Source organism: Tachypleus tridentatus, chromosome 13, assembly GCF_004210375.1.
Source record: "Tachypleus tridentatus isolate NWPU-2018 chromosome 13, ASM421037v1, whole genome shotgun sequence".
NCBI lineage: Eukaryota > Metazoa > Arthropoda > Merostomata > Xiphosura > Limulidae > Tachypleus > Tachypleus tridentatus.
This window is the reverse complement of record NC_134837.1, coordinates 61,897,393-61,922,391: the sequence shown is the minus strand read 5'-3', so window position 1 is coordinate 61,922,391 and position 24,999 is coordinate 61,897,393. Positions and strand designations below refer to the sequence as shown.

The 24,999-nt window shown below is 34.3% G+C and overlaps 1 protein-coding gene and 1 long non-coding RNA gene across 4 annotated transcripts in view; one reads left to right on the top strand and one right to left on the bottom strand.

Moving 5' to 3' along the window:
• The window catches only part of LOC143240016 (uncharacterized), a 41,712-nt gene extending 22,721 nt beyond the window's left edge, over positions 1 to 18,991 (top strand). Inside the window, exons 2-5 of one of the 3 annotated variants that reach the window (XR_013021506.1) lie at positions 7,858 to 8,067; positions 13,632 to 13,682; positions 14,774 to 14,917; positions 16,832 to 18,991. This is a non-coding gene — a long non-coding RNA (uncharacterized LOC143240016). The remainder of the gene's footprint in view (positions 1 to 7,857; positions 8,068 to 13,631; positions 13,683 to 14,773; positions 14,918 to 16,831) is intronic. The other 2 variants (XR_013021508.1, XR_013021505.1) reach the window with 2 other exon arrangements.
• LOC143240014 (suppressor of cytokine signaling 2-like) lies at positions 424 to 5,911 on the bottom strand. Its single transcript, XM_076481771.1, has 2 exons — positions 5,529 to 5,911; positions 424 to 4,704 (listed from the first exon to the last, which is right to left on the bottom strand). Exon 2 carries the CDS (start codon positions 4,383 to 4,385, stop codon positions 3,570 to 3,572), a length of 816 nt encoding a protein of 271 aa, XP_076337886.1. The 5' UTR covers positions 4,386 to 4,704; positions 5,529 to 5,911; the 3' UTR covers positions 424 to 3,569.
• Positions 18,992 to 24,999: the final 6,008 nt, after the last annotated feature.

The window sequence follows — 24,999 nt, the reverse complement described above, 5'->3', positions numbered from 1 at the left end:
TTTATTTCAGATTAGTGCATGGCTAAATGTGAATGTATAATAAGTTTGACACACAGACTGATGAAGGAACAACGAATTTGTGCGTTTCAAATTAAGTGTTATTAACAAAAAAGATATTTTAAGATAGAGTAACTAATATTTAGACCACCTTATATGGATTTGTACTTTTTATTTCTCAATATTCATTTTTCGCATGGAGGTATAATTTCGTTCATCACAGCAAACTTGCAATGCTAGAAACCGGTTTTCGATACTCCAGGTGGGCAGAGCACAGATATCCCTCTGTGTAGCTTTTTGTTAAACTACAAACAATTAAAATATTAGAAATTACTCCCGTGTTCATTATTAAGGATTAATTCATCTTTCACGCATGGAAACTCCAAACTTTCTTCGTGAAAACAGATACAAGCACATGCGTTCATGGAACTAGTCATAAATAGTTTTATTCTGCATGCCTTTGAATGATATGTGATACACGAGAAGAAATATAAATAATACATTCTGGTATAATTTCTTTATAAGTATTCAGCCACTGTAGTAAACGATATTTTTAAAAACTAATTTTGTTTTAACACCAAACTCTTGTTTTAAGATCTATACTACACATATTAAGTAGAATAATTTGTTGCCTGATCAGATCTATAGATAATAAGTCTCAAAATCAGATGTCTGTGGTATATTTTCCAAACTTCTTGAAGAGATACACACATATTCTTTCGTACATTTCTAGTACACTGATTAATTTTGAAACAGGGTTACATTGAGTTTAATTTTACTTCATTAACAAAACAAAATTTACCTGGTGTCCACAATATACTCGATAATTGAACTGAAACAATACCAATTAAACAAACAGATTTTTCAACAGTGATTCGAAGACTTGGTAATACTGTTTTTTAACAATGTATACATTATTGTGATTAAAACAATAAAAAGTATCTCCATGTTGCCATATTCTTTAAACTTAGACTGTTGTTCACTGTGATTAAAAGGTATCTTTCAAAGAGAAAATTTGATTATAATTGTGAATTAAAGCATTAATTTATTTTATTTTGCGAAAAGTTACACAATAGGGCTATCCGTACTATGTCCTCCACGGGGATCGAACTTAAAATTAAAGCTGACACTACGAATTCATTGAACGTAAAAATACGATGTATTATTAGAATCAGTTATGGATACACTAACTATTGAAAAACAAATCACTTCACCACGTCTAAAAATATTACCTTTCATTATTTACACGTGTACAAATAATAATTAAGCATTCAGTCGTTTTTATAACAAATACAACGCGAAAAGAAAGTTACCAGCAACATATTTAAGGTTAAATAGATTACATGTAATTAATCATTATAAACTCGGTGTATGTTTATACACGTCACAGATTCGTTACGTAGTATGTCATAGTCACCGAAATAACAACCCCCCAAATTCTTGAGATTTGTGATAGATAGTTTTCGTTTTTTTTTTGCGAGACTTGCTTTTTTCTTGTTTCAAAGACTCAGCCATACATCAACATTAAATAAAACATTTTAAATACTGACAATGGAATATATTACCTGTATTATGATATTAATAATATCATAATGTTTCGTCGGCAAAAGAACAACACATATTTGGGATATTTAAATATAATTTACAACAGAGTTCAATTGAAAAAAAACATTTAACAGCTCTCTCGGTGTTTAAAGTGCATTTTGTGAAAAGTTTGAAAATACCAATAAAATACGGAACCAGAAATGTATGCAACAACAATTATTTAAATAAAACGAAAGAAGATAGCGAACATTATCCGTTTTACCAAGTATTGTAACGAACACCTGCCTAGACAGTTCTTGATTTGAAAGGTGGCGCTATTGTCTTTACAGCGTTTCCAAGCGCATTTTAGGCACTAATAATATGTATCAACTTTTAATAAATTAAAAATTACGTAGAGCCATTTTTCTTGAACACTTAATATGTTTACTGTGTGTGTTGTAATGTTAATTAACTTTAAACGTGAGAGCTCTTTTATAATGAAAATTAATTATAAATAAACCCAAAATTTAATCTTAAAAAACGGGTATATACCATTCTGGATTTTGTTAGAAGCTAGCTTTCGTGTGTTTTGTTATAGCAAAGCCATACTGGGCTATATGTTGTGCCTTCTGAAGGGAATCGAACTCCTGACAACATAAATTCGAAAACTTACCAATGTCCCACCGGGGGACAATGGAAAGGGTTTGTATGTTTTTCTTATAGCAAAGCCACATCGGACTATCTGCTGTGTCTACCGAGGGAATCAAACCCCTAATTTTAGCGTTTAAATCCGTAGACTTATCACTGTCCCACCGGGGGATGAGTCGAGAGCTAGCTTCATACTAAAATCTTTAATATTTCAAAGTGGTGTATACCCGTTTCTTTCTTTCTTTTTAAATACTGAATATTTTGCATCAACACCATTAAATAAAATAACTTTTCAAAACTGATAGCTGAAGATTCAAGCATCGCAAAGCTGCCATTGATTTGTTTTAATTGTTTGAAAACATTTACAGATCTTGAACACTGGTTTCACAGACTCACCGGTCGATAATATCGTGTAATTATTGTTATTATTATTATTTTTCCGCAACAGTCTTAGTTTTACAGACTTATAATACATGAAAGGATATGTCTTATTATTTATTTGAATTTCGTCAAATATTAAGAAACCGACTATAACAATGACTTTGCGACCCCACCCTTCACACTTTAAGTTTATAAATTTCTCTTTTCTTTTAGTATTATTACAGGTTACATAAATAATACTACAATGTAATACGAATATTTTAATTCCGGCAAGAATTACGGTATCAACGCCAACTATGATAAAATTAACAGAAATCTATCTGTAATGCAAAGGTCATAGATACAAAAAAAAAAAAAAAAGTTTACTAGAATAAAACCAAAGCACCTGTTCTTCTCAGAATTCACCGATGGTCGTCACCGGCTTGGCATGTACGCACGAATAAGATGTAATCTATTTCCGCCAACTTTAGCGTTTGATAAAATGCAACACGTCATTTAACGTCATTCGTAAGGGGTGTCACTAAAGTTGAGAACTGTAAACCACGTGCTCGGATTAAATTTTCTTCACAGCGACAAAGCTAACCCTCTTAAAGTATTTTCATTTGTAGCGAAATTACATTTAATTGAACCAGTTTTTATCTGTATCGTAACCCCACCAAACATCACAGTACCTGGTAAGTATTTGGCTTCAATATTAACAAGCCAATTTAATACTTACAATTGAGACCCTCGGAAGAGAAATCTAGGCCTAGTAATACTCAGGCGTTCGTATGCTTCGTTCCAAATTACACGACAAACGTAACTACGGAGACTACAACAAAGCACTTTAGTTTCTGATTATTATACTATAACTAATCTGTTAATACATACCAGGACTGTTACTGGTTTTACAGACCTTACATCTACTTAGGTAATACTGTTATGAACACATACAAAAAACTTTATGTACAGATATTTGGCCCTAAAGTCACATGAAAATATAATACACAAATACGATTTACTAAAAACCTATAATTTATTTAATGTGGATAAGGATAGTCCCTGAGATACGCTTTCACAGTTTTTGGAAGTTCTAGAGTATCGATGCTATCGTCCACGAGCCACGAGCGAAGTGAAGGGTCAGCGCGAACTTGTAGCCTTTGATTAGCCGTCAATCGACACATATGTTGTAGTGACAATACGTGTTTATACAGTGGCCTATACAGACGCACACGAATGTCTCTCCGTCCAGTGTCGTCTAGCCAGACACAAGACATTGCCTTAATCGACTGACTTAGGCGAACGAAGTATTCCACCAGCTGCAAAACACATTCAAATAACGGCATGCAAGCCACAAGAGAGTCAGGGCAGTCCAGACGAAAGTGCCCGCGGGCGTAGTGGATTCTGACACTCGTGGGGCCCTTTTCCGTCTGCACGCTGAGGGAAAAAAGGAAGCGTGGATTTGCACTGTCTCGCACTAAAAATGTTCCTACTTGCTTGTTTTGAAGTAGATTTGCTGCCTCCTGCCACGACAAGCCCTCGTAATAATATCCACTCATTTTCAGTTTCGCAACTGTTTCGTTTATACGTTTGAAATCCTCATACGGACTTAAGTTCATATCCCTCGTGGGACTTGGCGGGGAGGGCAGTGCGGGAGAATCGACTCCAGGTGGGGAAAATGTGACTGTAAGTTTCGGAGAAACCCCTACTGTCTGGCAGTTGTTCCCAGATTCGATGATTGTTTCTCCGACTGGAGGAAATTTGAAAGTGAATCCTGCGCCAGGACAGGTTGTAATGAACATTAGTGGAAGTTGGTCTTTAACTGACGATACAAAACCAACATATTTTGTTAACATACCGACAACGTTACGTACTGTTTCCTTTTCCTTACTTTTTTTTTTTTTGGGGGGGGGGTGAACTTGCTTAACTATGATCCACGAAAGAAAAGAAATTTAGATTAAGTTTAGATCTTTTAAAAAACTTGGCACAAATAATGTAGGTAGTCTTATATCAAAGCAAGACAGTTTCAGATGCTGTATAATAATTAAGCCTTTCTGACTGTATGCTTTGTAGGCTGAAGAGAAGATATAACGCTTTTTTCTTGGATCCAGTGGGAAGATTTTTGGTTCTTGTAAGTCATCACCAAATGAAATTTCTGTGCTTCATAAGTGTTATCTAAAATCAATAAACAAAAGCAGTGTAAATTATTGAGGTTTTGTCCTTGAAAGTTAGCAGTAAAACATCTTTAAAACAATAAGAAACAGGAAAATCCCAATGTTACATCACACAGCAGACAGGACATCTCGCTTCTCTACAATAAGGTATTCCCCAGAATAAATCTCATACAGGCCTTGACATAATTTACATGACTTAAGTAGAACACGTGCTACTTTTTAAATCCAGATGATAAAGACACTGCTATGTAATTAATTCAAATTGCACGTTTTTATCACTTTACTTTAGCATTTTGAATATTATAATATATATATATATATATACACACACGATACAGTTATACAAAAACTATTTATGTTTTCAGAGGAAAGACACGTTACTATAAGCAATAATTTATTATTTTACAAAAATTGTGTCAAGTTATCTGTAAATGTACTTGCATATCCATGACTTTCTTCATATAAAAATTATTGGTATTTATTAGTATCACTATTAGTGCGTAGAGCATTTATTACTAAAATTAAAAGTGGAATAGTATAAAATAGTAAGGACAAACTTATATTTCTACCAAAATGCACACACAATATTCTGATAACCTGTGTCGCATAAGTAACACGAAGATTAACAACGCTATTATTATCTGTAATCCTTCCAAAAGATTAACGTAGGTCTGAATTTAAATAATCTTTAACTTAACTTACAGAGAGTACATTGAATTCAAATCTTACACTTTTTTTGCACTTTTCAGTTTAGATTGCTTAGCTATTTAGTGCAAATTGAACGCAAAAAAAACTGTTTTTGACAACAAATAAATAAAAACTTACCCATTCAATTTTGATATATATATATGTCCTTGTACTAGTTGCACATACACTCCTCGTCGATGCAGCTAGGCCTACGGTTTTTCAAGTTTTCTTTCAATATCAAAAGAAGTTCAACGTCAAATTGATTTGTACGTGGCAACAATACGAAAGGCGGCACGGCAAGTGAGTATCGTCTCCTACGGCTCTCGACGGAGAAGTAAAGAATGCTGAGCTACTCTTGACGGTTTTGTATATTCCGGTTAGGAAAGTCACAGTTTCAACGATTTTCCTCTACCCCGAGAGGTTCTACTTAGAACAAGTCGTATCAGCACAGTCGCAAAATTTCTCAGAATTTCTGTTAAAAGCCGTCGATGAACAAGCTTGCAGGTCCTTTTCGAACCGCTTAACTGTCACGCATAATACGCATGCGCAAAAAAAAGCCTACTTGTGACGTACTTGTTTCTAACGAACATTCATTGGAGTATTATTTTCAGTAGTAAATCCGCTGTTCAGAACACTGGCAAAAAGTTATTTGTTCCTTCACGGCTGCTTCAGTAGCAAGGTTGATGATGTGATGTGATTACGTATGTAGTTTATCCCCTAAAAATACACCATAATCATTAGAAAAACAATGTACACTATTTCAAAAAGTTATATCGTATGTTATGATTAATAGACACAAGATGAGTTCCTGATATAAACAAATAAGAAAACAAAACTAGGTTGAAACAACTCTGGTTACAAAATTTACTACTTCTTTTGATTTCTTTAACTTAATGTTTTTCTTCTTTCTCATAGCATATTTATTTATCATGATCTATATATAACTGTTGTTTTACTGATGCACCTAAGTATTTTGTTCAGCGGAAAACAATTTTAATGGTCACTCCATATAAGTGCATTAAACTGTTTTTAAAATGTTTCCATACATTTTATCATATACAAGGAAACCATCGTATCGTTATTTTCTCTTTCCATCTACTGTAACAGAAGATAGAATAGAAACAGCAATTGAGAGTTGAAAGAGAAAACGTGTTTACTCAGAATGGCTTTAATAAAACAAATGGAAGTAATGGAAAGGACGTGTGTTAGTACCCAAGATATGAATGTCGAAATATTTACACAACTTTCCGAAAGTTCTGGTGATTTTTACAAAATAAGACAATATGAACACCTTTCTCGGAATTTTTGAAACTTGTGTTTCACTTAAAGTAAGCCTTCCCACTGTAAGATCAAATCCACAAGCCCATAATGTGAACATTATCATTTTTAACTAATTACCTAAGAATGCAGTTCGGCTGATTTCTCCAAATTCGGTGTGATAGCTGACTTACTCGTTCAACACACGGAGAAGGCATAGGACACTGTGAGGGGATGATGTTACATGGGGGGTTCAGGTCTGCTGACTCACATCGCCAAAAATGGGTTTCAACACCCGTGTTGGGCAGAGCGCAGATAGTCCATTGTGTGGCTTTGTGCTTAATTCTAAACAAATAAACTACTACCTTTATATATCACTCGTCGGGTCGGTGGTGAGGATTATAGGTGCGTGCCAAGTTTGGTGACAATCGGTCCAGCAATTCGTCAGTTATAAGAGGACACATACCCACTCAATTTTACGAAGTAACAGTTCATATTCAGTGGTATGAACCATACACACCGAGTTATGGCATTCAAAACAAATTATTATGCGTAACCTTAATCGTAAAGGCTTGTGAAAATTACCTGACTTTTAACTAAATCCGTGGAATTGGAGTATATACAATCACTAAAGAAAGACGTTTTACCGGAAGTAACTGATGACAAAATACAATTTTTTCTTATTTCTAGTAAGTTGCACACAGATGGCTGAACTCGTAACTTCGTTTATTGGCATTCAGACTCGAACTATTTCGCTTCCTAGCGGCGTGTCACGAGGCTTATAATGCTTAAAACCAGGTTTCGATACTCGTGGCTATCACAGCACCGATTATTCACCCATTGTGTAGCTTTGTGCTTAACAACTGTTACGTGTTATAATTTATCTCGGACAAGTCTCCAATTTACTATGCTACGTACGTTTAATTTAGAAGTTAATTAAATGCTAATATGTATCAAACTTATGATATTTACCAACAAGATTGATACGCAGTTTCCTTCCTTAACATAAATATATTTTAAAATGATACAATAATGAAACTCTTGCTTACATGTATGATACTAGAAAAAACTCTTTATTACGCGATGTGCGATCTTCAACTCCGCGAAATTTTTATCCTGTGTGCATGTAGGTTTCTAATAGAGTTCACGATTTTCCCATTTCGCCTTCGTTTCCCGTTACGGAGAACTTTATTCTTTCTCTATTCTAAAGTACAGAAAAAAAATTGGGCAGCTGAATTTGCTGCACGTAGTGGTACAAAACGAAAATGAAGAGCTCACACGCAGATTCGACGTTTACGGAGTATTTGATATGCTTTTGTTTTTGGACAAGAAAAAACAGGATCAACAGAGATTACTACACAAGGACAGATCGCTCACAGCCACCATGCACTGTCATCCCTATCAACTGCTGGCACCCCAAGTGAGTACTAGCGCCATGGGTAATTGGCTAGTTATAATAATATTATTTATATTAATGGTTATTACAAATAGTTATTACAAATCATTATTTATATAAACATTTTTTTTTTACAAAGTCATAAACAATATTCAGTTTTCTATCTGGTCTGGAACTGAATATTTTATCAACGTATTAGGTCCACAAAGCACAACTTACTTTTATGTTGACACACAGATACACTTCACGTGACAGGAGTGCTAGCTAGCGCTATTCTTTACACGTGAGTTTCTTCTGCCAAAGTTATGCGATGGCTTCGTAGAAATACTAACGTCCAAAGTTCATTCTCTGAAGTTTAATGGTTTATATCGAAATCTGTAAACGTTCCTGTAGTTTTCCGATTAATAAGCGTTAATCACAATTATAACTTCCGAGGCTTGTAGTATACTGACTTTAGCAACCAAACATTATTATATACTTTTACTGTTTCTCAGGTAGCTTTCATACCAATTAGTAGAGATTCTCAAAAGTTTAACAATATTCAAGGATACGCTAGTGTTTTCATAAGACATGTATTGTTGATATTTACTCTTGAGAATCTTTTACAAATTTAGATAATTGTTTGTTTGTGAATTTCGCGTAAAGCTACACGAGGACTATCTAGGCTAACCGTCCCTAATTTAGCAATATAAGACTAGAAGGAAGGCAGCTAGTAATCATCACCCACCGCCAACTTTTAGGCTACTCTTTCTACTAATGAACAGTTGGATTGATCGTCACATAATAACGCTCTCACGGCTGTAATGGCAATGATGTTTGGGGTGACGGAGATTCGAATAAGCGACCTTCAGATTAATAATCGAACGCTCTAACAACCTGGCCATACCGGATCTACAAACTTAGAGAACAGGCGGGACTTGCGCAATACACATCGAACAATATACGTCACATGTATTAAACTGAAACAAACGTAAATATTAAAATAAATGTATAATAGTAAATACATTACACAACGAACAAAAGTTCGAAGTATTTTAGTGTGTTTACACGTATACCATTATATGTGTTTTGAATTTCGCGCGAACCTACATGACGACTATCTGCGCTAGCCGTCCTTAATTTAGCAATTTGAGACTAGAGGGAAGGCATCACCACCCACCGCCAATTCTTGGGATATTCTTTTACCAACGAATAGTGGGATTTACCGTCACATTATAACACTCCCACGGCTGAAAGGGCGAGCATGTTTGGTGTGACGGGAATTCGACCCCGCGAGCCTTGAATTATGAGTCGAGCGCCGTAACCACCTGGCCTTGCTAGGCCTCGTTTATCATTAGCGTTAAAAGTGTTATATTATAGTAGCAATGAACGCTAAATAACATCACATGTGAATAAAATGTTAAAAGAAAATTGATCATACTTGTCTATTATTTTAACATGTGATTTTGCTCAAACAAATAATTATAATATTAATTCAGGAAAGTCACAGTTAGTAATATATTGTGTCGAAATTAATAACTAAACAAGCACTAAAAGTCATTTTCTTTATGTGAGCTTTTCTTATAGTAAAGCCACACTGGGTTATCTGCAGAGTCCACTGACGGGAATCGAACCCCTGAGTTTGGAGTTGTAAGTCCATAGACTTACTGCTGTCCCAGCGAGGGGGCTTTTCCCGAATACTGCCGTGCTTTAGCAAATAAAATTAATGAAAACAATTACACTTGACCAAATTAATTTAATTAACTCTGCATCAACTATTCTCAATCGATCTGTTAATATAACTGATGTATCAATTTCTACAAAGTCTGTCGTATTCTTATTCTGAAGAGCTCTGGTGTTAGGCGAATGCCATCTTCGGTACTTTATATAGAGAATATAGTGTTATTGACAAATTATGAACTGTTCCAGTATGTTCATATTGGAGGTAATGTATCATCATACGAAACAAGGTAAAAATATTACAGAAACAAACAAATATGATGTGATTTGCTCAGCATGAGGTGTCATAAAATAATATGTTAACAGTACTGTATGTGCTATATAAAGAGAGTATAGTTCTTTTAAAAATTGTATAAAATATGGCTTATTATTTTTGTTCTGTTCTTATGAAGTATATTTTTTACCAAAATCATTCTTTACTGAAATGGTGTGCAGTTTAAAAATATAATCTGTATCTTGTATGCTTTGTTTCTACAGGTTTTGTACGTATAATCCATAGAATAGCGTGAAGTTTATGCTATAACTGTTGGATTTACCTTACAGTGTACTTATATTTACATACATATTATATATGCATACATCAGATAATTTACTCATCTTTCTCTTTGTCTTTGTGCCTATTATCAGCTGTTTTGTCGTCCGAGAAGCCAATCGTTTACTTGCATGTGCAATTACAGATCTGCCACATGCGCCTGTGCACGTGCTGTTCATCTTCACGCGCGGCTGCTGCTATTTCCTGTACATTTTACTTGCTTAAGTACACAGATAGAAGAGAAGCCGATTGTTCCATAAAGTATAGTAATCTGGGAAAGAAGCTTTAGAAATGTTATTAAAAGCTTCCACGATAAGCATTGACAAAGCATTATGGAGTTTCTGCACGAAGGTCAAAGCAACACATGCGCACGCGCACACAGAGAATGTGTGTGTGTGTGTTTTTGAATTTCGCACTAAGCTACTCGAGGGCTATCTGTGCTAGCCGTCCCTAATTTAGCAGTGAAAGGCTAGAGGGAAGGCAGCTAGTCATCACCACCCACCGCCAACTCATGGGCTATTCTTTTACCAACGAGATATACCTTACATTATAACGCCCCCACGGCTGAAAGGGCGAGCATGTTCAGCGCGACGGGGATGCGAACCTGCGACCCTCGGATTACGAGTCGCACGCCTTAACACGCTTAGCCATGCCGGGCCCACACAGAGAATCTTCACTAAATATGACAATACAAAAAATTAATTATTTTTTTTCAGATTTGCAATAGAAGAAGTTGTATTTTTTTAAAGTTTTATTCACGTATCTAAGTAAGTATTAACGTTCTTTGTATCTCAAAGAATACGATATTCAATGAAATAGTTATTGTTATCAAAATATAAATATTTAATTATTAATTTGTTGTTAAAATATATAAATCGCAAACGTAGTGTTTTAAATTTAAAAACGATCCATTGTTTTCTACGCCAAATATTAGGATATAAGTATAACAGGGATTACAATACAAATAGTATCGTAACAAAAAAAAAAAAGAAGAAAATATATTTCGAAGAATACTGTTTATATTTACAATACTTTTCATACGAAAGTTTTTTTTGGCGGGGCTATACAGCCATAAGAAACATATTCTAGGAAAAACATTATTTTTTATGCTGGTATAAGTTCGTCATATGTAAATAAGAAATGAGAGATAGTCATTTTTATTATCTTGAACGAGCAACTTATAAACGTGTGAATAATTTATGACTCTTGTATACATAATAAGAGGTTTTCTTCGCGCCGTACATTTTCGAAGAATAAAGGGTTACGATGTTATCATCATATTGTTGTAAAGTTGTCCTTTTCGTGACGACTATTTTCAATTATTTGGTGACGATTGTTTAATATCAAGTGCATGGAACGATAACAAATCATTTTATTTATTTTTTAACATTCTTAAAAGCTTTAACACTGATGTAACTTGAATTCCCCGTTTACAGCTACGTTAACTGTACCGCACTAATGTAAAAATAAACTTATTTATACAAAGTAACTAAATAAGAGCACTAACACATATTAAAATACTTAATAAGATAAACAAAAACACTAAATGATTAATTCTACCATCTAGAAACAAGTCCTCTTAACTACCTTCTCGACGCTTTGCTGAATCTCGTGCATATAATTTACTCCCGAATTTGCTTGAGAATCGGACATAAAAAAAATTATAGATTTTTCTAGGTGTTTTAAGCCTATTTTATTAACTAAACGTTTCGATTTTCACGGCATCATTGCAACCCGAAGCTTCCTATACCTTTCAGCAATATTTATGTGTGCCATGATTTCGAGGGACAAGGCATTACAATATTAACATCATAGTTATGTGTGGCGTGACATTTTTTCACATAAAAAGAAAGCGTGCGAAAACACACCTAAATCTTTTATGCTTGCTATACTTTTCAACGATCAGGAAGGCTGAAAACATTCCAAAACCACTGTCAATAACAAGATATTGTACATTTAGAGAATTCCGTTAATGTGATGTATCAATATGTTAAGCCCACCATGGCCAGGTGGTAAAGGCGCTCGACTCGTAATCCGAGGGTCGCGGGCTCAAATACCCGTCACACCAAACATGCTCGCTCTTTCAGCTTTGGAGACGTTATAATGTGACGACAAATCCCATTATCGTTGGTAAAAGAGTAGCCTAGGAGTTGGCGGTGGGTGAGGATAACTAGCTGCCTTTCTTCTAGCCTTACACTGTTAAATTAATGACGGCTAGCGCAATTAGCTTTAGTGTATCTTTGCATGCAATTAAAAAAACAAACAAACCCTTGTCATTTAATATATTAAAAAAATTAAAAAGTTAGTAATTTTGGTTTTTATTATTTTCAGATAGCCCCCGAGTAGCTTTATGCGGAATTCCAAAACAAACAAACAAAATTTTATTATTTTAGCATTTCATCAATATCTTGTAAGTCAATGTAACTTTTAAGTATGACACATTTAACGCAATAATAACTACATAAAAAACAAATATACAGGAACCAACTATTATAGAAATTTATTCCTATGTTGTAAAATTTAATTCTCAGAAAGAAAATAAAATTTTCATTTTAAAAATCTTTTTTATGGTTAGTTATTATTCTTATACTTGGTATATAAACGCATCCGGACTTTAGTTTTCATTGGCGAAAATTATAATTGGGTTAAATATGCATTCCTTAAACCAGATAAATCTATCATCTATTACTTGAAAAAAGCAACAAACAAACAAAGATAAGTTGTTCTGAAAATCGATTGTGAAACATAGAAAATGTTTGATCACTTGAATATGTGTGAATCCCTCGGATCGCACGAGGTGGTTTTTTTTAATGCAAAAAAGACAAGTACACACAAAAATAAAATTGTGTGATAACAGCTTCTTTAATGGTGAATTATATAACCACATTGCTAAGGTTTAAAGCTGTAATGTAATTAGAGAAATTAGAAACCTATTTTTGTGTGACTAATAATTTTCGTGCTTACTTGATTTATTTTGTAAAGAAAAGCCTTCCGATGGTTTAGTGGTATGTTTAGGGATTTACAAAGCTAAAACCAGATATCTATACTCGTGGTGGACAGATCACAGATAGAACATTGTCAAACTTCATGCTCAACTGCAAACAAACAAATAAATTATAAGAAAATAAATAAATAAAAATTCAAAAAATCACAAAATTCTTGTGAATAAATTTTGAAAGAAGAGGTTGGTTCATTTAAGAACTATGTGTTTATCTGGTGGACCTTTTCGTAAATTATTAAAATTAGAAGATACTAACAAATCAACTGCATTTGATTAATTTGTGCCTAAGATTACAGAATTTTGATACACAATTGAAGATTGTATGTTTTCTTACAGCAAAGCCACATCGGGTTATCTGCTGAGTTCACCAGATGAGGAAATCAAGAGGTAGTACCCTGCTTTATTTCTGACCAAAACATCTCACAGTACTTGCCAAACAATCACAATCTACAACAGTGGTTTTCAAGTTTTAATAAACTAAGGACCCCTTTTTAATGCAAAAATTTTGCGGACCCCAAACCTAGCGATTTTTTTTTGAGAAAAAAAAATCGTGCACACTAAAAGTTGTTTCCCAAAATTAAATATTTTAATTCATATAAATTTAATTCACGAAAAATATTTTTAAATTCTATAAAATATATTTTCTATGAATATTTTAATGAAATTTCGGACACGACTCGTGAAACTCCTGAAGTACCCTCGCGGACACTAGTTTGAAAAATGGTGATTTACAAAGATGTTAAATAAACACATTAAATAAATTTTAGAGACATTCAGAACTATCTTGTGTAAACGTTTCTGCTTTTTCTATAGCTATAGATCATCCAGTATAACTTAACTTACGAGATATAGTTAATCGTGGTTGAGGTGTTGGGCCTTGTTTTAATAATTCTGAAAACTCGATACTTTGCATTGCACTCATAAAAGAGGCTGTTAGCGCCCTACAGTGAGCACTTATCGAAATACTTTTATTCTGTAATATGAGTTCCGTATAGTAAAATTTAAAAAGTGACTTGATGAGGCTGTAAAGAAAAAAGTCTTTATTTTATGAATGATTTTAAAGTATAGTCTTTAGTGGTTACCAATGATTTAAAATCACATTAACGTCTATGTAAACTGGAATTTTCTTGACACATGAGAGATGCTTATATACGTTTCACGAACCTAATTCTTGATATTTTTATTTTATTTTTTTTTACAAATTAACCCCTACCCATAAAAACGCACATAAAAGACAGGGTGATATAACCTATTATTGTTATTTTAAATCTACTGCCAAAAGTGTGCAATAACTAACATCGGTAGTTATAGATGAAGTATTGTGTCCAACGGGGGTCAATTGTAAGTTTACGAACTTAGAACATTAAATCCGGAGTTCGATTCTTCGCAACTGGTGAAGTCTTGATGACTTATTTAAAGCGATCCTCACTGTCTCAGATTATAATCTATTTGTATCAAATCTCAATCTTTTTTTCCAGGCACAACTGAACTGTTTTACCCATTTAAATTATCAGAAAGTGATGGTTTTCGTAAAGAGCGGATTGGAGATAAAAAAATGGCTTGGTAATGATTATAACAGCCATTCCACGTGGTTATGGAAATAGAATATTCCTGAATAACAGGTACTGTGTTTAACATGTATTAGTACTATTCATAAAATTTGCAATTTCAAGAAAAATACGTTGTGCAATATATATCTTAAAATTTAACGTTTTTTACGCGCCTTAATAAACTACAGACTTACATGATCAGAAAACGACACGAAGTGAAACTAATCAAACACAAAAGCAATTTTAAAAGAGTAATATAATTACACCGTTATCACTCATACGCGTTATAAGCTGTTAAAGCATAGTATGGGGAATATGTGTATCTATTATCATAATACTCAGTTTTATCTGTTCTTTCTATGTAAATATGCGTGTAAATAAAAGGCGAATATAAATATGCTTTAGTAGACACTTTGTACAACAACATATTAAAAGCTTATTAACATTTTTAAAAAGGTCTAGTGCTAGGTCGTGGAATAATGTTATAAGTTTAGTTATTAGTTATTGATAACTCATTGCACAACAATTGTTTTGAAAAGTTTTGCTTCCTGAAAAGGTTTTGCTGATTGTGACAGATACCTGGTGGGTATGCACAAATATAGTTTTGGTTTTGCTTCATCACGTAGGAACTCTGAGTAATAGACAGTTAACTGTTTACCGGCAATAACGTATTTAATTGCGTTTATGTTTCTAATACGCTATTAAATTCAACATAATTAAAAGTGTTTTGCTTCTGAATTTCGTTTGTATTCAATGTCCGGTGCATCACGTTGCAGTGTCCAACAGTAGTCAGCAAACATTGACGGATTACAGTTGCCCTGATATCGTTTTTCCATTGTAGCAATGTCCTGGTGAAACTGAAGATTTCGAAGAAACGATACGTGATGGGCAAATTTGGATGTGATTTTCGTGATCAGCAGCCAAAAATCTATAAGGAACACCCAACAGTGTTCAAGAAGCAAAAACTTTGTTGTGCAGTTGTATAATATTAAGTATGATTGTAACACTATTTTTTCTGATCGAAACTTTTCTAAGTATTTAGTGCTTGTAGGTCAAAGGTCACTTTTTATTACATATACAAAGTGGCCCAAAAATTTACCACATTTCGAATACTGATATAAGTATAGTAAATGAGTCTTCAAGCCAGAAAAAAAAAATTATTAATATTCCATACAACAAATTAACTGTACATCTACTGCTGCATCAAACAGCATTAAACAATTACGACATCTGTAACGGATTCGATGGGAAGTATTTGCTACCTGTTTTCTTAACTCGTCAAAGGTTTGTGGTTTACTTTTAGACATTCTCCAATAATATCTAATATAAAAACAAAACTTTTAGGGTCAATATTTAAAAGCTGCCTAAGTTGAAGGTTGGGTACATTTTTTTCTTTGGGGGACCACTCTGTATATGTTGAAAGCGTATGTGCTGTGTATTCGAACAGAATTTGATGACTGTAAGTGAAAGGTCAAAATTAGCGCAAATACTTTTTTTTTTTCAGAATGTAGCTTTTATAACAATTTAGTAGTCGTAGGTCAAAGGTCAAGTTTAGGGCAATTTTTTTTTCCTGAACGAATCTATTCTAAAGATTTAGTGCTTGTAGGTTAAATGTCAAGTTTAGCGAAGATATTTTATCTCCTCTAAGAAGCTGCTGGACGTGAGACAAGTTTAATGGAACGTTACGCGTAAATGTACTACGTTTTGATAGGTCATTACCCCCTTTCTTAAAAACTGTTTTATGAAGTTAACTTTCGTGAAAGCTTTTAAAAAGTTCTAAAGACAGGTCAACTTATTAAGTTTTGATTAAAATTACAGTAAATTTGATGACAAGTGTGAACTGCTCATTGGTTCATTTTTAACCTTGTAAATTTGAGTAATATAATTATTTATTTTATAAAATAGAAGCTTTTTGAGTCTCTTAATGACATTAGAAATTAAATATTTTCCAAAAATGCTAATTTTTTATTACTGTTTTTTTGTAAGTTCGCACAAAGCTACTCGAGGGCTATCTGTGCTAGCCGTTCCTAATTTAGCAGTGTAAGACTAGAGGGAAGACAGCTAGTCATCACCACCCACCGCCAACTCTTGGGCTACTCTTTTACCAACGAATAGTGGGATTGACCGTCACATTATAACGCCCCTACGGCTGAAAGAGCGAGCATGTTTGGTGTAACGGGGATTCGAACCCACACCCCTCGAATTACAAGTCGAGTGGTTTAACCACCTGGCCATGTCGGGCCGGATTGTACAGAAAAGCTATTCAAGACAAACAGGAAGTCTAGACTATACAGGTAAACGTTCAAAGACAAAACAAGGGATGTGGACACGCTAAGAAGAAAACGTTCAAGACAACGAAACTGCAGGTCTAAATTACGAGGAAAAGACATTTGTGTTTTATTGAACCTCATAGCTTTTTTCGTTAACCAACAACGCTAATTGACTGTATCGTTACCAAGCAACTGAAAGAATTATCTAGTTATTTACAACCTCGAGGTGATCGTAACATGCGCATTATTTAAATGCATTGTAAACAAACTTATATATTTTAATCACAGTTTAGAGTTATGAGCTGAAATGCTTTTGTTTGTGTAATTCTATTACCCGCTTCGAGCTCGCAACGTTTCGAAAAGGTATTCTGACTGTTTGAGTCAAAAGCCTGAAAACGTTCAATGGAAACCACAATTGCATATCACTTAATATGACTAACATTTTTATTTGGTAATAATTTCTGTACGAATATAATGTTTTTTGACCACTTTGTATGTAAAAAAAAAAAACAACAAAAAATTATCATTTACGTTCAGTGGTGAAAGAGTTTTTTGTTTTTTTGCTAATGGGTTGGGCGATTTTAAACTAATTTACAATTTATATATACCATAGATAATAATACTATGTAATGTAAACATGCTCTTCCGTAAACATAGACAAATGCAGAGTATGGATCTCCTGCTAAATACAAATGTCATTGTTGTTTTGGTCCCCAGAATAATTCCTTTATTTGTTGGTGACTGCTGCTCCTTCTATAATTTAGGGGAAGTAATCGCTCCTTCTGCTCCTGGGTTTGTTTCTCTATTTCTTACTTTGCTAGACCATGTTAATTATTACTGTTATTAATTGTCAAGTTTTAACATATTTTGCTAATTTAATGTTTATGTACATGTTCATATGTCAAATGCCTCTCTGAGAACAGAACTAGCAACAACAATGTCTCTTTGGTTATTGACATTTAAAGCAATGTTTTCAAATGTCTCTCTGAGAACAGAACTTGGGACAACAATGTCTTTTTAGTTATTGACATTTAAAGCAATGTTTTGAAGTGTCTCTCTGAGAACAGAACTAGCAACAACAATGTTTCTTTGGTTATTGACATTTAAAGCAATGTTTTCAAATGTCTCTCTGAGAACAGAACTTGGGACAACAATGTCTCTTTAGTTATTGACATTTAATCTAATGCTTCCATAACAAAATACATTATTATTTGGTAATATTAATATTAATCTCTTCTAATCTTCCGCAAAGTTTCTTAATTATTACCAATCTTCGACAATATTTTTTCTTTGTAGATGAGTGTCTTAAATTAGATTATTTATGATAAAATAAAAATGACAGAAAAATATATAGATGACTATATAATCTTCTTTTTACGATATAGACGGATATTAAAAGTACTAAATCATAGAAAAAGAGAATAACACCTAACAGATTGAGATGTTATATGATGTTCCAAATCCTCAAATAGCACTTTTAATTTCTTCTGTCCAACTTTCTGGTACCAATGATTAACAATAATTTTTTCACAGGGTTTTCAATTAAATTAAGTACTAATATTCAATGGTTTAACTTTTATCCCGTAGGTGGACTCAACAGATAGCCCGATGTGGCTTTGCTATAAAAAAACCCAAAAACAAAACATATACACACATGAACTTTTATTGGTTTTCTTTTAACCCCAACGGGGATAATTTATCATTCTTGAGCTTCCTGGTTTGCTTTATGTAACACATGGGTGCACAGCATTCTTTAAAATAAAAGTGGATTCAAAGAAATGTTTAAAAGGTATATACATATTCTAGGAAAGTGGATCACGTGATTTCTCAGGCATCCACTCCTGTTCTCTTTCATGTCTGCACTTAAACAAAGAGCGTTGTCCAATAACAATCCAGGAAGTGTCCACTTGAAGTAAATGAAATGACAACTAATGAAAACACATCTAAGAATATTTAGCACCCGTAAGTCATGCTTGAGTATTTGGGGTGACACTTCAGGTAACCTAGCAACAAAAATAAGGTACATATTACAGAATGTTTGTAATATTACACTATATTCTTTTAATTACCTTTATCAGCTAGTGTGTTTGGAACTGAACGTTATCAGGCATGGGAACATTAAAAATATATTTTGATCCCAGATGTAATGCTATTCAAACCAACGTAGTGGTGCAGTTCTTTAAACTCGACTTAATCCACCATGTATCGAAGTGGCATATAGTGATAAATGTGTTGAAAAGATAGATTATCTTCTTGAGTTTTGTAGAATAGTTTATCGAGTGGTGATTATGTCTAGAGCTTAATATTATGGACAATAAAATAACGAGGTGTTATTTGGAGAAATATCATTTATTTTTAAGGAGATGTACTTTTGGGGGGAGTCATTTACAAACAAACGCAGCTTTTATCAAACTTTCTAGTGCAACCCAACCAAACTTTAAGAAAGCAACTTCTAAAAGTTGAAGACACCTCTAATTGAGAGCGTACGTTAAATAATATTTCAGATGTTTTAAACTCATAATCGCGATACATGAATACAGAAGTTTTCTCGTCTCGAAGACCTCCTATTACTCTAAACATGTAAAACTTATATTCAAGGGGTGTAAAATACATTTATCTTTCCACATTCGATTGCTTTTATGTCGTTTAAATACCAGTACTATGGAAAACATATACTTAAAGTGTGTGAAATACATTCCTCTTTCCACGTCCGATTGTTTTTATGTAGTTTAAACACCAATAATACGGAAAACATACACTGCTGGCCAAAATCTTAAAGCCAATGAACATAAAGAAAAAATATGCATTTTGTGTTGTTGAGTAGAGCTTCGATAAATGAAAATAAGAAAAGGGGGAAAAAAAACTTTTTTTTAGCATTTAATAGGGAAATGTGAACACTATGAAATTAGCCTAAATACTAGCCGGTCAAAAGTTTAAGACTATACCAAAAAGAAGTCCTAAACAGGGTAGGAAATGCCCAACAAGAGGTCTTAGTAGTAAGTTGCACGGCCGTCATTGCGAATAACTGCAAACATTCGCTTTGGCATGGTCAATATAAGAGTTTGCAGAAGGCTGACTGGAATGTTATGAAGTGGTGAAGATGGCTTCACGAAGATCATGCACTGTTTGGAATTGACGTCCATTTCTATAGACTTCCCTTGCCATCCACCCCCAAACATTTTAAATGGGATTCAGTTCGAGCAAACATGCTGGATGGTCCAAAAGAATCACGTTATTCGCCATGAAAAAGTTCTTTGTCCTGCGGGCATTGTGGTTTACAGCGTTGTCCTGCTGAAAGATCCAGTCATTTCCACACAAGCAAGGGCCTTCAGTCAATAAGGATGCTCTCTCCAACATGCCCCTGTATAACCTGAAGTTCCATTGTTCCATGGAAGGAGAAAGCATCCTAGATCCTGATGGAACCTCCTCCACTGTGTCGTGTAGAAAATGTCTCTGGTGGGATATTCTTATTGTGCCAGTAACGTTGGAAGCCATCTGGACCATCCAGGTTAAATTTTTTTCTCATTAAAGAACAAAACCTTTTCCCACTTTTCTACGTCCCATGTTTGGTGCTTTTCAGCAAAGTTTAACCGAGCTGTTTCGTAGTGTGGAAGGAGGCGTGGCGTTTCAAGACATTTACGGTTTTTAAAGCCTTTCTCTCGTAGATGCCGTCTTATTATTCTTGAGCTCCATTTTGCGTCCGTAAGGGCCTTAATCTGATTCGACGATCGGCTGGTGTCTTGCCCGACAACCCGTCGAATCCTCCTGCTCAATGTTGGCGAAATTTTCTTGGGCCGACCACTAGAAATTCTCGTTCCGTATCCCTCAGGGTCTTTTAAGAAATTTGCAACAGCAGTTTTACTGCGCCCAATCTCACCAGCGATGACACGTTGAGAGATACCTTGCTTTTGCAGCTCGACAATTCTACCATGTTCAAATTCTGTCAACTTTTTAGCCTTTGCCATATTTTTACCCAATGCAACACAGGAGATGCCAGTGGGAGATGTTGATAACGCTAATGCTCGAACACAAATGACTAAATTTCGTTACCTGTTTACCGACTAACGCTTCGTTTCAGTATGGTCTTAAACTTTTGACCAGCTAGTATTTAGGCTAATTTCATAGTGTTCACATTTTCTCTATTAAATGCTATCAAGTTTTTTATTTTTATTTTCCCTTTCCATATTTTTATCTTTCGAAGCTATATTCAAATACGTGGTTGAGTCTAACAACGCAAAATGCATATTTTTTCTTTATGTTCATTGGCCTTACGATTTTGGCCAGCAGTTTATACTCAAAGGGCTTGAAATACATTCATCTTTCTATATTCATTTGTTTTATGTAATTTAAACACCAATAATACGGAAAACATATTTTCAAAGGGCGTGAAATACATTCCTATTTCCACATCCGATTGTTTTTATATAGTTTAAACATCAATTATATGGAAACATATACTTAAAGGATGTGAAATACATTCCTCTTTCCACATCCGATTGTTTTTTATATAGTTTAAATACTATTAATATGGAAAACAAATTCTTAAAGGACGTGAAATACATTCCTCTTTCCACATCCGATTGTTTTTATATAGTTTAAACATCGATTATATGGAAACATATACTTAAAGGATGTGAAATACATTCCTCTTTCCACATCCGATTGTTTTTTATGTAGTTTAAATACTATTAATATGGAAAACAAATTCTTAAAGGACGTGAAATACATTCCTCTTTTCATATCCGATTGTTTTCACAGAGGTTAATATAACCTCTCACACAACAATTAAGACACCAAACGAAAGTATCGTTTCTGCTTTAGTAATAAATACATAATTTATATTTTCTTGTGTATAATTACTTTTATATTAGAGTTTTTATGTTACAATCGCTAGCATAACTAAGAACTATTGGGTATTGAGAATCCAAACCACAGAGGGTTGGTTAACTGCATTTTATGTAAATCATTTATACATTCGAATACACCAGTGTATCGCCGCAGATGTAATCTATGCATGATGAGCAACATGTGTAACACCTGCTTTTTTGTTTTGCAGTGAATTCTCGACAATTTCAAAATGTAATCCCGCCACATTTGCCTTATTAGTAAAGGAATACTAAAGCCTCTTTACAGTAAAATATTCATACGTCAATATTTTTAAACAATAAATATACGGCTAACTAATACAACACTTCGAAGACGGTAGGATTAAATATTTTTTTTCCATGGAAACAGAGAAACTACAAAGTAAAGGATTAGGAAAGAAACAAGCTCCGACACTACTTTCTAACCAAATCCAGAGCATAACTCTCATCTGAAAAGTGAAGAGTTTGATTACGAAAGAGAATCCTTTGACCCAAAAATTTATTGCAGTGAAACTAGGCATATCTTTTATTGTCATTAACAAGATAATAAAAATGATTTAAAGCTCACGAGGACTAAGACAGAACTTGGAGTAAGTACAATCTTATTTTCACATTTTTAAGCAAGAATATGATGCACATGCGTGGCGCTGATGAAAATACAGTATAAACAGAATAAGCATCAGTAAACATAACAACAGCCTAAAGGATAATTATGTCATCTTTGTTTGTTAAACTGGTAGGTCCATCGTCTGAAGAATATGGGATTGACAGAATGTATGAACCTGTACAGATGTTTGTTTTATTTTGAATTTTTACGCAAGTTACACGAGGGCTATCTGTGCTAGTACTCACTAATATAGCAGTGTAAGACTAGAAGGAAGGCAGATAGTCATCATCACTCATGCCAACTCTTCAGCTACTCTTTTCCCAACAAATATTGGGATTAACCGTCACATTATACGCTCCCACAGCTGAAAGGGCGAGCATGTTTTGTGTGACGAGGATTCGAACTCGCGACACTCGGATTACAAGAAAGCGGGTAGTCATCACCACTTAACGCCAACTCTTGGGCTATTCTTTTACCAACGAATAGTGGGATTGACCGTAACATTATAACGCCCCCACAGCTAAAAGGGCGAGCATGTTTGGTGTGACGGGGATTCGAACTCGCGACACTCGGATTACAAGAAAGCGGGTAGTCATCACCACTTAACGCCAACTCTTGGGCTATTCTTTTACCAACTAATAGTGGGATTGACCGTCACATTATAACGCCCCCACAGCTAAAAGGGCGAGAATGTTTGGTGTGACGGGGATTCGAACTCGCGACACTCGGATTACGAGTCAAGCGCCCTAATCACATGGTCATACTGGGCCCTGTACATACGTGAAACCATTTCAATCAAATGTTGATTTACAAACACAGACCGACCGATTAATCATTTAACTCCGAATCAGACCTCGAGACGAATCATAAAATCTTTCTTTGCACAAATCTGATATTTTTTATATGGTCCCTATTCATACTGAAATAAAAATCTGTTTATCCTTTATAAAAAGTCAAACGATATCCGAAACAGGCTTCGTTACTCACATAATATAAATGTTATCAATACGTGGCTAGTTTGATGGCATTAGGTAGATATTTTGTATTGGGCAAAGTCCAATACACAGGAAAACTAGAAATGTAGAAGCTAGACTAGAATCTCAACGTAATACGTTTATTTGTGTTTGTCTTTTCAGTGGCGATAGTGCGTAAATTCTGGCTTATCGTACTCTAAGTGGAATGTTCTTAGGGATTTTGTGTGCTTGATTCCCCGAGCTCTAAACAACTACGACAGTTTATCCAAATTCGTTACTGGTCACAATAGTCTACGGATGATCCAACTCTTTCTGTAACCATCTAAACGAAAACACGAATCTAAGAAACCACCATAATTTATAATATTGTAGATTCTTTTTGTTTATTTCCTTTTTTTACACGTTCCAACTAACAGGGTCAGAGACGTAACATAAACAATAAAATTTTAATAGACACAAAACCCAAAAATCTATAACACCATTTTGCTATAATTAAGTCAATTGTTTCACACGTTTCTCACCGACAAAACCACGTACCCTGATTGGAGTGACATTCTTATTGCCACATGCAATAATTTTATAGAATATTTCTCTTAATGTTCTTAATTATTTTTCGTATGGTGAAACTCTCGCAAAACAGTTTGAAAACCATTGGTTTGTATGACGGGAAACCATTAATGGATGATATACGACGGCGACCCGGCATGGCCAGATGGTCAAGGCACTCGACTCGTAATCCGAGGGTCGCGGGTTTGAATCCTCGTCGTAGCAAACATGCTTGCCCTTTCAGCTATGGGGACGTTATAATGTGACGGTCAATTCCACTAGTCGTTGGTAAAAGGGTAGCTCAAGAGTTGGCGGTGGGTGTTGATGACTAACTGCATTCTTACACTGCTCAGTTAGAGACGGCTAGCGCAGATAGCCCTCGAGTAGTTTTGCGCGAACTTAAAAAAACTGTACTTCCAACTTGCACTTATTTCTCAGTTATTTCATCACTCTCGAATTAGTTCTTTATACACAACATTTTTAGTGAAAACTACGCAAAAAATGTAATGTAAACCTGAATGAAAGTGCGTGTGCATTATGAAAGAAACTTAAATAACACTCTTTAGCATTTTCACTGTATTATAGGTGAGGAAGTAAAAAGCGTAGTGCGGACATTCCGACACAAATTTTCAAGTCTTGGTTGTACAAAGGATAAAATATACTTGGTAGTAATAAGCGTTAATTTCTATGTATGTTTCAAAGCAAGTAGGGAATATATATATGTGTTAAAATAATATTTATTAATTAACATTTATTCAGCACTTAAACCATTTTAAATCTGACTCTTTTACGTTAGTAATAGTAAGCCTATTTGTAGCCTAATTTTAGCATTATGCCTAACACATAAACATAACGAAAGGCTTAGCGGAAAAATTACTTCGTAAAATTTATT